This window comes from Lepidochelys kempii, chromosome 5 (genome assembly GCF_965140285.1).
Source record: "Lepidochelys kempii isolate rLepKem1 chromosome 5, rLepKem1.hap1, whole genome shotgun sequence".
Classification (NCBI taxonomy): Eukaryota; Metazoa; Chordata; order Testudines; family Cheloniidae; genus Lepidochelys; species Lepidochelys kempii.
Window position 1 is genome coordinate 51,673,693 of NC_136384.1, and position 18,221 is coordinate 51,691,913.

Sequence of the window (18,221 nt, forward strand, 5' to 3'; positions counted from 1 at the left end):
TCCAAAATTCAAGGACTGACTTTTGTGTGATGCCACATGAGTGGCAGTGGCTAGCTGCCCCAAGTACATACCTAGTATCTCTGATGGGTATCTGCTGAGGGCAGCTAGCACCTCCTGGCACTCACTCAGCTGATCAGAGCTAGCACCGTTATATCTCGTCATGCCAGGAATCATGCCCCAGCTCAAAGTTAGGCAAACCCATTGTCTACTCCTGGGAAATACTTTTGAGAGAGGGACAAGAACTGCATAAGACAGAGAGAGGAGAGACATATCTCTTGTCCTCCATGCCCTTCCACTTCCAAGACCTGTAGATCCTCTCAACTGACTGAGTCTAAGGGTAGCCCAAGATCTAAGAAGACTTCTTGTAGTGCCCATTAAGGCACTAGCCACTGTGCTTCAGGAACTGATACTCTTTTTCCTCAGAGATTGACTGGTAGTGGCTCTGTGATGTTGCGGCTCTTGGTATTGATGACTACAGTACCAATGACCATGGTATTGACTCTTTCAAGAACATCCTGTCTGCAACCAGTTCCATCGGTACCATCATTGACAGTAGATATCACACACTTTGACATGTGAAATGCCAAGGGTTTACTTATCTGCTAAGGACCTCTCTGTATCCTCAGACTCAACTCTGCTGGCAGCTTTAAAAGTACCTCCACTGGTACATCGTCACCTAGTACATCCTTGGTACCCACTAAATTTCACTCAGTCCAGGCACCAACTGGTACATCCTCTGCATGAGGAGTATTCTTTCTCCTCCTCTAAATCTGAGAATAGCAGGGAAGGTTCCCCAGCAAGATACCTTGGGTCAGGATATTCAGGACCTCTCACACTGGGCAGGGATTCTAGGGTTGATTCTGGTTATCAAAGATATTGGAGCCTATGAATCATAGAAGATTAGGGTTGGAAGAGACCTCAGGACATCATCTAGTCCAACCCCCTGCTCAACTAAATTATCCTAGCCAACCCCAACTAAATCATCCCAGCCAGGGCTTTGTGAAGCTGGGCCTTAAAAACCTCTAAGGATGGAGATTGCACCACCTCCCTAGGTAACCCATTCCAGTGCTTCACCACCCTCCTAGCAAAATAGTTTTTCCTAATATCCAACCTAGACCTCCCTCACTGCAACTTGAGACCATTGCTCCTTGTTCTGTCATCTGCCACAATTGAGAACATCCTACCTCCATCCTCTTTGGAACCCCCCTTCAGGTAGTTGAAGGCTGCTATCAAATCCCCTCTCACTCTTCACTCCTGCAGACTAAATAAGCCCAGTTCGCTTAGCGTCTCCTCATATGTCATGTCTCCCTGCCCCCAAATCATTTTCGTTGCCTTCCACTGGACTCTCTCCAATTTGTCAACATCCTTTCTGTATTGGGGGGCCCAAAACTGGACACAGTACTCCAGATGTGGCCTCACTAGTGCCGAATAGAGGGGAATAATCACTTTCCTCAATCTGCTGGTAACACTTCTTCTAATGCAGCCCACTATCCCGTGAGCCTTCTTGGCAACAAGGGCACACTGTTGACTCATATCCAGCTTCTCGTCCACTGTAATCCCCAGGTCCTTTTCTGCAGAACTACTGCTTAGCCAGTCGGTCCCCAGCCTGTAGCAGTGCATAGGATTCTTCCATCCTAAATGCAGGACTCTGCACTTGTCCTTGTTGAACCTCATCAGATTTCTTTTGGCCCAATCCTCCAATTTGTCTAGATCACTCTGGACCCTATCCCTACCCTCCAGTGTATCTACCTCTCCCCACAGCTTAGTGTGATCTTCAAATTTGCTGAGGGTGCAATCCATCCCACCATCCGGACCATTAATGAAGATGTTGAACAAAACCAGCCCCAAGACCAACCCCTGGGGCACTGCGCTTGATACCGGCTGCCAACTAGACATCCAGCTGTTGATCACTACCCTTTGAGCCTGATTATCTAGCCAGCTTTCTATCCACCTTATAGTCCATTCATCCAATCCATACTTTTTACTTGCTGGCGAGAGTGGGAGACTGTATCAAAAGCTTTGCTAAAGTCAAGGTATATCACATCCACTACTTTCCCCATATCCACAGAGCCAGTTCTCATCATAGAAGGCAATCAGGTTGGTCAGGCATGACTTGCCCTTGGTGAATGCATGTTGACTGTTCCTGATCACCTTCCTCTCCTCCAAGTGCTTCAAAATGGATTCCTTGAGGACCTGCTCCATGATTTTTCCAGGAACTGAGGTGAGGCTATAGTTCCTGGAGTTCTCCTTCATCCCTTTTTTAAAGATGGGCAGTATATTTGCCTTTTTCCAATCGTCCAGGATCTCCCCCAATCGCCACGAGTCTTCAAAGATAATGGCCAATGGCTCTGCAATCCCGTCAGCTAACTGCCTCAGCACCCTCAGATACGTTGCATCCAGCCCCATGGACTTGTGTATGTCCAGTTTTGCTAAATAGTTCTTAACCAGTTATTGCATCACTGAGGGCTGCTCACCTCCTCCCCATACCATGCTGCCCAGTGCACAGTGGTCTGTGAAGACCAAGGCAAAAAAAAAGCATTGAGTACTTCAGCTTTTTCCACATCATCTGTCACTAGGTTGCCTCCCCCATTCAGTAAGTGCCCCACACTTTCCCTGACTTCCTCTTGTTGCTAGCATACCTGTAGAAACACTTCTTGTTACGATTCACATCCCTTGCTAGCTGCAACTCCAGGTGTGCTTTGGCCTTCCTGCTTACACCCCTGCATGCTTGAGCAATATTTTTATACTCCTCCCTAGTCATCTGTCCAAGTTTCCACTTTTTGTAAGCTTCCTTTTTTGGGTTCAACTCACCAAAGATTTCTTTGTTAAGCCAAGCTGGTCGGCTACCATATTTGCTATTCTTTCTGCACATTGGGATGGTTTGTTCCTGCGCCCTCAATAAGGCTTCTTTAAAATACAGCCAGCTCTCCTGGACTCCTTTCTCCCTCATATTAGCCTCCCAGGGGATCCTACCCAACAGTTCACTGAGGGATTCAAAGTCTGTTTTTCTGAAGTCCAGGGTCTGGGTTCTGTGCTCTCCTTTCTTCCTTTTTGTCAGGATCCTGAACTCGACCATCTCATGGTCACTACTGCCCAGGTTGCCGCCCACTTTTACTTCTACGAAGGGATACAGATCCTTGGTACCCTCTCCATTAGCCACGAGCCCCCTATGCTTATCTACATCTTAGACGGTATTGGCCTCTAGGGGGCATTCCTTATGCTCAGAACTACTTCAGTATTGCACTTCAGACCCAAATCACTCACCTCAAAGCAACCTCAAGTTCACTAGTGATATTGGATGAACTGAGGAGAGGAACTAGCACACATGAAGGAATCGCTATTGCTTATGCTATACTTGAACATTTTATTAGAGATGTACGTGTTTAATTTGTAATACACTTTTAAATGTATTTGTTTCTGTATTAAATGGGAACTCTGAATGCTACACTAAGCATATCTGCAAGGATTTTTTCCCCTTTGTGTGTGTGTGTGCAGCCAGATATCACCAACACATGATCAGATGAGGGATTGCAAGCAGAACTGTAAAGCATTTCAAGACATTGAGTCATATCTCCCCTAAAAATTCCTGTCAAGTCCTGATAGTCCAAGACAAACCTGAAAAGCTCCTTGATATTCTCCATGCCTCTGTCAGGTCATTATCTCTCCCAATACATGAAGATCTATTAGACCCTCCCAACCACTGTGGCAAACCCCTGCCTCATTGGCCCCAACATCTTAGAGAAAAGACTGCTGCTTTGTCAAGAATTCGAACAATTTTACACTGATCCCACACCAGGCTCACTGGTAGTGGCAGCAGCCAATGAGAAGACTCACTGGGGCAAGAAAGGTCAGCACCTAAAGAGAGAGAGACCAGGAAGCTGGATTTGTTTTGCAGGAAAAGCCATTCCACCTGTAGTTTACATATGTGATGCCTCTTTTCATACCTCAATCCACTTAGCCCAAGAAGGTATCTAAGCTTCCTAGTGGGAGGCTGCCATTACCACTATAGAGTACTGCCATTTGGCCTGTCCACAGCTGTGTTCACAAAGTTCCATGCAGTAGTGGCAGCTAACCTCAGGAAACTGGGAATCCAAGTGTTCCCAGTCAGACATGACTGAGTGATTCGTGGAAAGTCTTGTCAATAGGTAGCAGACTTCATCCAGCAGATACTGCTTCTGTTCATCCAATTAAGTGTGAAAATAAACAAAGACAAGTCAATACTGATCCTGACACAAAAAAGAGTTCATTATGGCCATTCTTGTATGTTTGGTTACAAGTGAGCAGTTCTGAAACAAATGTGTGGCAGGATAAAGAGACATCTATTTATGTTAGCTAATGGGAGACTGCTCTTCAATCCCCTACAATGTTTGCTAATTTTTTTTTCTCCTAATGATTTTAAGGATGTCAGCAAGATTGCTTCTTTAACTGAGACAAACTACTACATTAATTCCCATTCTCCAAATATTACTGTTTGTAAGACCAAACTATTATAATTGTCCAGAGGTTTCTTCAGATTGAAACACTGCTTGGGTGCACAAATTCCAGAGACCATGAGTTGATTCCTAAATTTGGGAATACCAGTACCTGCCACTGTCAGCTATGCCTTGATTCCTCTTCTGTTCTGAATATTAAGTTCTGTAACAAAGATTAGATTTCCCCACCATAAATGAGCACCCAGACACTTTGATTAATGAAGTCTTTCCCCTTGCCTGGAATGTGACATTTATTTGATTCACTTAGAAGAACAGAATAAACAAAAAACCAGAAAGCACCACTAGGGTCTCTCTACTTCAGGTACTAGCTCTGCTGCCTCTGTTGGACATTAATAAAGGTGCTTACAAGAAAGAGAAACAAACTATCCAAAGCATAGAAGAATCATTCTTCATTAGTTTATCTTCACTAGAGGCTACTGTGGGCTAGCAGGTCTCTTAAGTTCCCAGGGCTTTTCAAGAGATATTAAGCAGGTTATGCTCTTCCAGCAGGGTTTGTTGTCAAAATCACAAGGACCACATGCCAAGTAAATTCACTTGTTTAAACCTCTGCTGGTTTTATAGAACTCCTGAAGCAGATACAGATAATGGGTTTACTTGCCTTCGAGCAAGACAGATTACTGGTGACCTGGAAAGGTTCTTCCCTAGAATCCTGCAAAGTCAGTACATCCCATCACTTTAGGGCACATTTGTTACTTATGTATCCTTATGCTACAGGATGTTTCTTTTGTTTATATTGTCTTTGCTTTTGCATCTGTGTATTGTAACTTTTTAAAAAGAGGTTTAGAATTGTATGAGATGGACTTTGTTGTTTTTTTACAGATGTTGAATTATAATTCAAGCCATATGTCTATGTCCTTGGAACAACAAGAAAAGTTTTTAGGAAGCTGATTTGATTTTCAAAAGTATTGATTTTTTTTATCCTTGTTTTCCAAAGCACAGGGTGTTTTGATTTGAATGTAATAAATTAAACAAACTACCTTGTTTTCTGTTGCAGAATGGGTGCTGCAGACAACATATACAAGGGTCAGAGTACTTTCATGGAGGAACTAACAGATACAGCAGAGATAATAAGAAGAGCAACTTCACGTTCACTAATAATATTGGATGAACTGGGGAGAGGAACTAGCACACATGATGGAATTGCTATTGCTTATGCTACACTTGAACATTTTATTAGAGATGTAAGTGTTTAATCTGTCATACACTTTTAAATGTATTTGTATCTTTATTACAGGGGAACTCTTAACTACGCTAAGCATGTCTGCAAGATTATTTTTTCCTTTGTGGAGCAATGTGCATGTGTTCAGCTTCACAGAGTGAAGAACTATGGAAGAGAGGACACTAGTACTAAACATCTGTTTAAAAAAATATTCATACATGTGTATCTTTTGCTGTAGGTAGAATCATTGACACTGTTTGTCACTCACTACCCCTCAGTATGTGATCTAGAAAAGATATACCCAGAGCAGGTTGGGAACTACCACATGGGCTTCCTGGTGAATGAAGAAGAAAGTGAACAACAAAAAGGTACAGTATGAAATTGTCTGAGGTTATTAGTATTACAGATATAAAGATATAGGTTGAGGTTTGGGGATTTAAGCACGGATATGAGGAAGATGTATGTCTGAATCCACTACACTGCTTTAAGAATCTCAATCTATATCTTAAATCTCTTGTTTGCTTGAAAACTGAAAAAATGTATTTTTGTTTCATGATTAATTAGCCTTAGGATATATTGTTGTTTGTTTAAACTGTAAATACATCAGAATAGGGACTTTTTGTCTCCTTATTTATATACACAGCACTTAGTACGCTTTGAATACCAGATTTTAAAATATTATGCATTATTGTACATGATATTCTCAAGCTAACTGGTTTAAAAAATGTGCTCAAATAATTGTAATTACTTCAAAAACTTGCACTGGCATATATGCACATAACTCTCATTTCTTTCAGTGGGAGCCATCAACCAACATATAACGGGTAGAATTTGACCTTTAGTTTTATGTTTTATTTAAATGACAGGAAACAAGGACATACGCATTTTGAACACTGATTGATTGTTTGAAGTCATGCTCTAATTGGCTGATGTTTTTTATGATGTCATACTTACGCTGGCATTCCTAATGAAGGGAATTACCTGCCTGATCATCAAACTATTTCATTCACAAAAAATCAATATTTAAATGTTATGGTCTGGTTATCAGGCTGATGCGATAGTCTCATTATGTTAATGAGATGAGAAGAAAATTAATATTAAATTTTTCCTCTTCTTACCTTTCTAGATAGCCGTGTTAGTTGGTCTGAGCATGCACCCTGCCTGTATTTTTATGCTCTGTTTCCTGAGGACATATAAGGGGTGCAGTTCTGTCTCTCCCCTCCCGCCCCCTTCCCACTCCACACCCACTACCATAGGCTCTGAGCAGGAGCTCCACGGTGTCAGTTACTACCCTTATCTCTTTCTTTTGTTCGTTATCTTCAGGTTTGAATAACTTCAACAGAGTTAGACTTTTTGGTATATTTTGCAAAGTTTTCACTTGGCTTAGCCTTTATTTTGTTAAATATTTTGTTTTAGCTCTGTTAAATCTCTCCTGCTTTGTTGCTGGGCCCCCTTCTTTGTCATGTTTTGGGATAGCAGAGGCCAACTCCACAGGCTTGAAGCCATGGCACTGAGTTCAAAACAGCACTCAAAGACTGAGTCAACCTGACTTCACCACTGAGAGCACCCCCTGTTTTCCAAAGAAAAGAGGAATGATTGAATGGCAATGATTGGGGGTCTGTGGGGTATGTGCTGGAGATCTTCACAAGGACAGAGGAAGGGAATCATCATGGTTGCAATAGCCATGATGATTCTTGTGCTCCCACCTGAGGCTTGGGAAGACAACCCTTATCTGTAACTTCCAACTGTAATTTTATTTCCACCATCCCCACCCTCTACTCTTCCTCAAATCAAGCCCGGGCACCTATCTCACTGGTGACCAGAGAGCCTTTTGGTGTGCTGGGTGTGCAGAGCCCCTGCGTGCACAGGTTCTGGCACTTTCTCCACTCCTCCGTGTCTGTTCAGGAATATTGGAGAGACAGGATATTATGGTTCTGGAGAACTAGTTAGTTTTATATATTTAAACTGTACACTAAGGGTATGTCTATCCTGCTCACTACTTACGGCAGCATGCAGAGTACATACACTGCACATCCCACTAACACGGGTATATATAAAAGTGTAGCCAGTAAGGCGCTACTTAGGTGAGTAGAGTAAAGATACATATGAACCTTTAGGGTACATATTATACACCACTGTATACATGCCCGAGCGTTGCCACCTCCTGTCTACACTGCTGTTTTTAGCAGTGCAGAGTCCCACTGCTTCACCCTGTTTGAGGCTCTCCCTGCCACAGGGAGCTACTAGAGCCTTTCTCAGGGCTTGTCTACACTTATCAGAGGATCAACACTGCGGCAATCAATGCATCAGCGGTAAATTTAGTGGGTCTAGAGAAGACCCGCTAAATTGACCACCAATCCCTCTCCCATCGACTCCTGTACTCCACCTGATAGAGAAGATCACCCCGCCGTAAGCAGATCTAAGCTATGTCGATTTGAGTTACGCTAGTCATGTAACTCAAATTGCGTAGCTTAGATCAACTTTTCCCTTTAGTATAGACAAGGCCTTAGCCACAGAAAAAGGACTCTCGCAGTGAGGAGAGGCTCTGGCAGAGTGAAGGCAGAAGAAAGACTCTGGCAGGTCCCTGCCACCGGAGCCTTTCCCAAATGCATTCCCCCACCACAGCCTTTCACTGAGGTGTGTAGAGCAGGGGTGGACAAACTTTTTGGCCTGAGGGCCACATTGGGGTTGCAAAACTGTGTGGAGGGCCAGATAGGGAAGGCTGTGCCTCCCCAAATAACCTGGCTCCCACTTACTGCCTCCTGACTGCCCCCCTCAAAACCCCCAACTCACCCAATCCCCCTGCTCCTTGTCCCCTGACCGCCCCCTCCCAGGATCCCCACCCCTAACTGCCCCCCACCCCCTGTCCCCTGACTGCCTTGACCCCTATCCACACCCCTGCCCCCTGACAGGCCCTGCGGGACTCCCATGCCTATCCAACCCCCCCCCCCGTTCCCCATCCCCTGACTGCCCCCCAGGACTCCCTGCCCCTTACCCAACCCCTCCGCGCCCCCTTACCATGCTGCTCAGAGGAGGAGTAGCTCGCAGCCCCGCTGCCCAGCCGGAGCCAGTCATGCCATGCTGCTCGGCGTGCTGCCCAGGCCGGAGTGCTGGTGACGCAGCAAGCTGAGGTTGTGGGGGAGGGAGGACAGTGTGGGAGGGGCCGGGAGCTAGCCTCTCCAGCTGGGAGCTCAAGGGTTGGGCAGGACTGTCCTGCACGCTATAGTTTGCCCGCCTCTGATGTAGAGATATACCACAGTAGGATGAAGCCCCCTTTTCATTGTGATGCATACTTACACATATCCTACATGTCGCCAGCAGTGGTGTCCAGTATAAACATAGCCTAAACTAGTGTCAGTAACCTTGCCAGCCTTACAAAGAGAGAAGGCCCAGTTCGGTAGCTTCTCCACACACACAGCTTCTCAATGATCAGGCCCCAAATGAGAATTAAGCCATTGGAAAGGGGCTATGCAAAGTATACTGGAGAGCTAGGAAACATTTTGGCACTTGAGATAATCCATCTTTTTTGGCTTAATGTTCCTCGTAGGGTATGGTTATTAAGGAAGATGCATGAATTATGTAGATAATATGTTGTTCTGTCAACTTAATCTGCAGAAGTTTTGTTGATACAATAGTGATTTTTTTTCTTATTCTCTAGGATCTGAAGATGAAGAGAATCCTGAATTTATCACTTTTCTTTATCAAATAACTAGAGGAGTTGCTGCAAGGAGTTATGGACTAAATGTTGCTAAATTAGCAGATGTTCCTGAAGAAATCTTAAAGAAGGCAGCTCACAAATCAAAGGAGCTTGAGGGATTAGTGAATATGAAAAGGTCAGAATAATTGTGATGCATTCTTCTGTTTGTAATGAAACCTTCAGATGTGAGTAGGGGAGCTTTTCCCAGTAAATGGGGTATCAAAAAGAGCAGTAAGAGTTATACCAGACACACTTAAATACTTAATTAAGATAAAATGAAAACAGCTCCTGAAAAAGTGTATGAAATCATGCTATCCTTTTTTAGTCAAAGCTTTCTAAATTAAATAATTGAAATTAGTTTATATTTAGTCACCCTATCAAAGGTTTAAACTACCTAAAATATGTGGTATGTATGTTTGGTTTTTTTAGATATGAACTAGTGTAGGCAGCAACAATTTTGAATCTTTTACAGCAACTTTTAGGAAGCTAATTTGTTCCTCTAAAACTTATTTTTACTTTTTCTTCAGGAAGAAAATAAATATAAATGTGATGTCTATTTACATAATTCTTTATTTATTAATACATACTAAAAAGATTAGTTGATGTCTTAAAATGCTTAGCCCAGATATTTTTAATTTAGAAAATAATTTCAACTTATTTACTTAAGACTTTAGAGTTGCTAGCTATTTATAAAAATAGAGAAAAACCTGGAGAGCTTTGTTTCTGATTTAATTAAGAATATATGTTTGTATTAGCTTTGATAAACCTCAAAACTTTACATTTTCCAGAAATTTAGGGATTTTAATGTTTTTTACTGATATCGAACTTCAGATATGTGCTTATACATAAACTGTGCATAATGTAGGTGTCACAGGGTGACACTGACCCTTTAAGAAAGAAGAAGCCAGTGTACCTGTGATTAATCATCTGCTTCCCAATTAGGCTTAAGAGAAGGCATCTGGGCCATATAAATGGAAAGAGACTGAGACAGTGGAGGAGTTGGTCAGGTGAAGGACAGGTGAGAACTGCCTGGGAGGGAGATATTGGCAGGTGAGAGCTGCCAAAGCCCAGGAGACTGGGAGGTTCCTGAAGGAAACTGTACATCAGTGCTACTCAGACTGAGGCTCGAGAGCCGAAGTGGCTCTTTAATGTATCTCCTGTGGCTCTTTGCTATATCTTTAATATAGATATTAAAACACTGTGTGATTTAATTATTAACCAGCCAATTACTATGTTATTAACCAATTGTAGTTGATAAAATATAATACTTGGTCAGTCATTTTGCTGTGAGAATTTTATAGAGAAGGAGAAAGAAAGAAAGTGTAACAATTAATTCACACTACTGTGGCTCTTTTGGGTAATGTTGATTGCTAATTTGGCTCCTGAACCACTGAGGTCTGAGTATCACTGTTGTACATGGTTCCTGGGGGAAGGCTGAAGGCAGGAGAATAGCAAGAGAGGTTTGTTGGCTGACTTCCTCAGCCCAAAGAGCCAGGGCTGGAGAGGGCTGAAGGTCATGGGGAGCTGCAAAGGGGCTTACACATTGATGTCTTCATGCTTGAGAAGGGCCCTAGGGGAACAGTGAGGATGATCTTCCAGCAGAGGGTCTGTGGAGGTCCCCACTGGGAAGAGTGGGGTTATGCTCAAGTTGGAAGGGCTGGGATGGCTATCCTGGGAGAGAGACAGAAAAGGACTGATAAGGAGCCCAGGTGTGTTGGAAGATGCTAGAATTTGATGTGCTATGTAGATGGACAAGAAAATGTGTGATTTTAAGGACTATCTGCAGGGGGGTGATAAATGGACTATGTTCGGGGTCTTTTGTTATCAACTGTTTTGCACTATTTGGTAATACCACTGGCTCTAGAGTAGGGTGTGACTGAAGCAAAAAGTCTGACATGGAGTTACTGTGGCCTCTCGAGCAGGGAAACTGAGAAAGGCATACCGTTTCTGCTGTAGTCTGCCACTACAGGGTGCTCCAGTCGGGCTGATTTATACAATGGGTGAGGGATGATTCTCTAGTGTATTAATTGGCATAATTTCTTATCAACCTTATAACATTTTAACAACTGTATGTAAACAGGTTAGTCAAAAGTACAGATAGGTACTGTAAATACTTATTTCTACATCTGATTTAAAGACTCATAAAATGTTGACATCTGTAAGGATTCTTCTGTTTATGTTGTTGGTTTGTACATAATAGATCTGCACTGTAAAATGACTTCTACTAACTTTAATGATTTTTTCTGAGTCTCATCTGAAATGTCAAATCAAACCAGCTCTTAGCATTGTAATATAGATTAAGCTCTTTCTGATTATCATAAATAATATAGGTAGAAGGATTTCCAGGGCAATTTTTTAGGCCCTAATTATTTTGGGGTACAAAAAATTCCTTTGAAGCTAAGCAGTGTACAGAGCTTAAAGCCAATTCTTATCCTGTCATGTTTTAAGACCAGAACAATAAAACCTTAATATCTACATAGAGGATATATAAAGAGTTGAAGAAAAATTATGCAGTAATTTACACTTGTCAGTATTATATGGTTCATAATTCAAAAGTAAAACCTCAAGTTGCTCATAAATGTCTTAATTCTATCGTCTGCTGTGTGAGGTTCTAAAGTCATTTAAAAATTACTCTGCAAAGAGAAGACCATTTAAACTAGCTAAGGCAGCGTTATAACCTAATCTTAGTTGAGTAGGTATTAATTCTGGCTTGTCTGAATTTTACAGTTCTTATAATTAAGCTTCCATAGTCATTCTTTTAAGATAGCTTTTTATATGTAGTTTTTTAAAAAGGGAAAAAGCAAAAGAAAATTTATTTGTCTGCAACTGTAGTAAACTCCTCACCAGGAATCATCACTAAGATTTGAATTGTGTGCCTTCTTTACTCCTGCACAGCACAGCATCCTACCACCTGAACTACAGAACTAACTATGCTAGCTGTCAGCAGGAAAAGGCTGTTATCTTATGTCCACCAGCCACTAGACAACAACACAAGAAACTGAAATATATGAGTGGCCTCTTTTACAGACAACCTAGACAGAGAGAAAATCATGGTAGGTTCTTTCTGAGAGGCAATGTGGCTAAGTAGATCGGAGTTGAGTTCCCATATTAGAGATCAGGGTTCTGCTCCAAGCTTGTGAAAACTTTCCTTGCGGTATGAGGTTTTGCTTAATAAGAATTGTGAAGGGTACAGAATTAGCGGCAGTAGTCAGTAGAAGTGATTCGTGAACTCAGAGCCTCCTGCTTTCTGATGCAATACCCATCTCCCTAAGCAAAGAAGTACTTAAATGAGCAGCAACATCCAGATAATCCATTTACCTGTTCGGATTTTGTCCTAACTATAAATGTTGAAGTGACACAATAGGGCACTGCGTGTACACTGCCATAATGTTGTGAGATTTTGGGATGTTGCCAAAACCAAGCTCAACTGTGGGAGCCACAGACAGAAAATAGTGATTTTCAACAGTTTACAACTCTGCCTAATCTTTATAGAATTACATAGTGACGGCAAAAGGCACCTCCTTGACTCGAAACTATTTCCCTGCTAAATGTAAAAAGTCCTGCTGAAAACAATAGGGACAACAGAGTTCTTCAGAAAATGTCGCAAGCATTGTTTATTATGAAAAGTTTTAGGTCTTTCCTTCTGGAATGAAGTGTTCTTCTTCAAGTGATTGCTCATGTCTATTCCACAATAGGTATGCGTGCTCGCCATGTGCACCGGTGCCGGTAGTTTTTCCCCTAGCAGTACCCGTAGGGGAGAGCATTCAACCCCCCCCCCCCACGACCCCTGGAGTAGTGCCTGCCTAGTGCGGTATAAGGGGCAGCTGCTCTCCTCTCACCCTCAGTTCCTTCTTGCTGCCAGTGAAGGTGCTTCAGAACTGCTCAGCTCCAGCTTTGCTGCAGCTCGTCCCCAGAACTCTTTGTTTGTTCAGCAGTACCTGTAGTCAGCTAATTCAGTTAGTGTAGTTAGTCATCGAGCCTGGGCCGGAGCATGCCCCGCATCCCAGGCTTTGTCATTCAGCTCTTGTAGGCACTCTATGCCAAGGAGCGACCCGCAAGTGGATTGTCTGTACTGCTTGGGAGAAACCTATATCGGCAAAAGGTGCAAGATCTGCAAGTCTTTCAAGCCCCAGACCAAAAAAGAAAGGGACATTAGGCTCCGGGCCATCCTGACGGAGTCAGCACTGGCCCCCGACCCCAGCACCGCTCCGAACCGGTACCCAGCACTGCGGCATCGGTATGCGGAGACCCTCCAGTACCATCATGCAGTCGGCACTGCTCCCCGTCCACGGGGCACTCCAAGAAGACCAGAAAGACTCCATTTTCGCAACAGCACCGAGGGAAGTCTGGGACAGAGGTTAGGCCCATGTCAGGTAGTCCTGGATCCCCATCGGGCTCTAGGCCTCCGACTCACATTGAGTGGAGTAGCCTCTCTGGATGTACGGATGCCATCTACACCCAAAGCCCTTCAGGCAGCCAGGGAAGTCATGTCCATGCTGGTGCCCGGAGCTCCACTGATGTCGGCCCCACGCTCCAGAGGCAAGCCGTCACTGGGATCACCACAGTCGCCACTGGTCTGGTACCGGTCTCGGTTCAGGGAACATTCCCGATCACTGCCTAGCAACTGTTCAGGGCTCAATCCATGTGGATCGCCCTCAATGCCAGCCAGACTGTCTGGATGGGTGCCGTCCAACCGGGACTCACAGCCACCCGTCTACAGATCAAGCTAGCCAGCCCTAACAGCCAGCCCCACCGGTGCCTTAGCAAGTGCAATGGCACCAAGTGTCGTGGCCAGCCCAGTGGTACCAGTGGGCACCGTGGCCTCCGGCGCAGCCCCTGGTGAGGGCTCACTCGGTGGCCGGGGCCTCGGAAGCACTGTCGGCGTCCATCTGTCGACTGCCAGAAAAAAGGTCAGGGGGACCCATATCCTCGGTATCGTGCCCGGAGTCTGACCAGGTGTTGGATCCTCTGGTGCTGGATGACACGCAAAGCACCGCAAGAGCTTCCCCCTGTCTGGAGGAGCTGATTGTGGCCCCACCCCCCTCCATCCTGCAGGAGGACTACCAGGCTCACCAAGACCTCCTAAAAGTGGCAGCGAGCCTCCACCTCCAGGCTGAGGAGATGGAAGAGCCCTCAGACTCCCTGTTCAATGTGCTGTCCCCTTCAGCGCCGGGCAGGGTGGCCTTGCCGCTCCATGAAAGAGTGGCAAGAATTTCAAATGCCCTGTTGCAAACACCAAGCTCATTGGCTCCCATCTCTAAAAAGGCGGAGCGCAAGTACTTTGTACCCACGAAGGGACACGAGTATCTGTATACCCACCCGGCGCCCAGCTCCTTGGTGGTCAAGTCAGTCAACCACAGAGAGGGGCAGGGGCAACCAGCCCCGACCCCCAAGAGCAAAGACTCTCGGAGGCTGGGTACTTTTGGGAAAAAAGTTTATTCGTTGTCAAGCTTTCAGCTACGAGTAGCAAACCATCAGGCTCTCCTGCGTTGCTACGAATTTAACCTCTGGGAATCCCTCCCCAAGTTTGAGGACTCCCTTCAGGAGCGCAATAAGGAGGAGTTTAAGGTGCTTGTGGAGGAAGGGGCGGTGGCCGCAAGGGCATCCCTGCAGGCTACTTCAGATGCAGCAGACACGGCCGCACAGTCCATGGCCTCAGCGGTGTCCATGAGATGGGCGTCATGGCTTCTGCTCTCTGGGCTCTCCAGCAAAGCGCAGTCGTCAATGCAGGATCTCCCTTTCGACGGGAAGGCTCTGTTTGCTGAGGAAACAGACACAAGGCTGCATGGCATGAAAGACTCCCACACGATCCTCCAGACCTTGGGCCTCTATGTCTCTCCTCCAGCAAAACCCAAGTTTCAAGCTGCAGCAGGCTTCTGCCCAGGTTTCCCTCCCAAAGTACGAAGCTGCCCACAAAAAGCAGCGGGACTATAGAAAGCACCTGCAACAGCAATCCTGGCCTGCCCTCCAGCCTGGGTCTTCTAAGGTCAGGCAGATGGGCAAAGGGCATTTTTGACAGGATGCTCGGGGGTACCCTGCCAATTCTCAGCAGGGACCTTCCCCCAGTAAAGCTCCTTTTCTCCAATTGGTTGTGTGCTTTCCTCCCAGAATGGTCGCGGCTCACCTTGGACCGATGGGTCCTCAACACCATCTCCTGGGGTTACACCCTTCAGTTTACCTCCTCCCCACCCAACCACCCTCCGCCCCCATCCCTCCTGGGGGACCCCTCTCACAAGGCTCTGCTCAAGCAGGAGGTGGGGCGGCTCCTGGACCTAGGAGCTATAGAGGCAGTACCCAAGGAGTTCCTGGGCAAGGGGTTTTACTCCTGGTATTTCCTTATCCCAAAGGCGGGCTCAGGCCCATCATGGACCTGCAAGGCCGGAACCACCACATGGGGAAACTCAAGTTCCGTATGGTTTCCCTGGCCTCCATCATCCCCTCCTTGAATCCAGGGGACTGGTACGCTGCCCTCGATCTACAGGACACATACCTCCACATCCACATATTCAAGGGGCACAGACGCTTTCTCTGTTTCATGGTGGAACAGAGTCACTATCAATTCACGGTCTTACCATTTGGTCTGTCCACTGCCCCCAGGGTCTTTACAAAGTGTGTGGCGGTGGTAGCGGCCTACCTCAGATGCCAGGGGGTCCCGTATCTGGACGACTGGCTAGTCAAAGGCACCTCCTGGTCACAGGTGAGGGATCATGTGGCGCTCCTCCTGTCCACATGTACTACCCTGGGCCTGTTGACAAACAACACCAAGTCCACATTAGTCCTGGTCCAATGCACAGGGTTTATTGGGGCGCTACTGGATGCAACGTCAGCCAGGGCCTCTCCCACCAGGCAGGTTTGAGACCCTGAAAGGGCTCATAGACTCAGTCACAAGGTTCCCAGTGGTTACAGGCAGGGCTTGCCTGCAACTGCTGAGTCACATGTCTGCGTGCACATATGTGCACACAATCACGCCAGACTCAGAATGAGGCCCCTCCAGCTCTGGCTGGCCTCGCAGTTCTCCCAGAATGGACAAAGTCCTCACCGTGCCAAACTCAGTGATCACCTCCCTGTGGTGGTGGTCTGCCCAAAACAACATGCTCCAAGGGGTCCCGTTCAGGAACAGGGCCCCATTGTTGGAGGTGGAGTCCGACACGTCAGACCTGGGTTGGGGGGCCCAAGTGGGGAACTTTCAGACCCAAGGCCTGTGGTCTCTACAAGCCCTACCCTTTCATATAAACACCAAGGAACTCAGGGCAGTGCGACTGGTGTGTATGACCTTCTGCTCGCACCTGGAGAGCAAGGTAGTCAGGGTCCTCACAGACAACATGGCCTTGATGTTGTATATCAACAGGCAAGGCAGGGTCCGATCCTCTGCCACGAAGCTCTCAGTCTGTGGGACTTCTGAATAGCCCACAACATCTACCTAGAAGCCTTCCACCTGCTGGGCGCCTAGAATGTCAGGGCGGATTGCTTGAGCAGGAATTTTTCCTCTGAGCACGAGTGGTCTCTACACCCGGAAGTGGCTCACCAGCTCTTCTGAGGGTGGGGTACTCCCCAGGTGGACCTATTTGCGACCAGGCAGAACCGACAGTGCCCCCAGTTCTGCTCCGGGGGGGGGCCTAGGGACGGGCGCTGTCTCCAATGCCTTTACCCTGTTCTGGTCAGGCCAGCTCCTCTACGCTTTTCCCCCGTTCCCTCTGATCAGCAAGGTCCTGGAGAAAATAAAGATGGACAAAGCCAGGGTCCTTCTCGTTGCCCCTGCATGGCCTAGGCAGCACTGGTATGGGACCCTCTCGGGGCTGGCTATAGCTCCGCCATGGCAGTTGCCGCTCCGCCCGGATCTGCTCTCTCAGGATCAGGGCTGCCTTCTCCATCCCAACCTAGCAACGCTTTACCTCACGGCGTGGCTGCTCAGTGGCTAGGTGGTGAGGAAAGGACATGCTCGGAACAGGTTCAGCACATCCTCCTCGAAAGTAGATGGCCCTCCACTCGCCGCTCCTATGTGGCGAAGTGGTCTCGGTTTTCGAGATGGGCAGCAGGCAGGGTGTTTCCCTGACGGCCGCCCCAATCCAGCTTATCCTTGATTACCTCCTCCACCTGAAGCCCCAGGGACTGGCGCCCTCGTCAGTCAGGGTACACTTGGCGGCTATATCGGCCTTTCATCCCCCGGTGCAAAGGCACACTGTTTTCCCATGCTTGACCGGCCAGTTCCTTAAGGGTTTGGACCATCTCTACCCATATTCCAAGCCCCTGGTTCCACAGTGAGACCTAAACCTGGTGCTGGCTCGTCTCATGGGGGCCCCGTTTGAACCACTGGCCACGTATTCCTGGTCTCACCTCTCATGGAAGGTGGCCTTCCTGGTAGCTATCACGTCGGCCCGGTGGGTCTCAGAGCTCAAGGCCTTAACCTCCAAACCGCTGTATGTGGTTTTTCATAAGGACAAGGTCCAGCTCTGCCCACACCCCGCCTTCCTCCCGAAGGTGGTCTCCACCTACCACATGGGTCAAGACATTTTTCTGCCAGTCCTCTGCCCCAAGCCTCATGCCACTACTGAGGAACGCCATCTCTACACACTCGACGTGAGGCGAGCTCTGGCTTCCTATCTCGAGTGGACCAAGCCGTTCAGAAAGTCTTCACAACTGTTCGTCGCCTGGCTGAGCATGCGAAGGGTCAGCTGATTTCCACTCAGCAGCTTTCTAAGCAGATCACTTCGTGCATCTGTTCCTGTTATGAGCTGGCAGGGGTTCCCCCGCTGCCCACTGTGAGGGCACACTCGACTCGGGCGCAGGGCTTGTCAGCTGCCTTCATGGCCCATGTCCCCATCCAGGACATTTGTAGGGCTGCCAGGTGGTCTTCGGTGCACACGTTCACCTC

At 46.6% G+C, this 18,221-nt stretch overlaps 1 protein-coding gene across 7 annotated transcripts in view; it reads left to right on the top strand.

Moving 5' to 3' along the window:
• The window catches only part of MSH3 (mutS homolog 3), a 190,369-nt gene that overhangs the window by 169,660 nt on the left and 2,488 nt on the right, over positions 1-18,221 (top strand). For 3 of the 7 annotated variants that reach the window (XM_073344373.2, XM_078852790.1, XM_073344377.2), the window contains 4 exons: positions 5,488-5,674; positions 5,891-6,020; positions 9,311-9,485; positions 12,245-12,402. In XM_073344373.2, the coding sequence (XP_073200474.1) occupies positions 5,488-5,674; positions 5,891-6,020; positions 9,311-9,485; positions 12,245-12,402 (650 nt within the window). The other 4 variants (XM_073344376.2, XM_073344374.2, XM_073344375.2 and 1 more) reach the window with 4 other exon arrangements.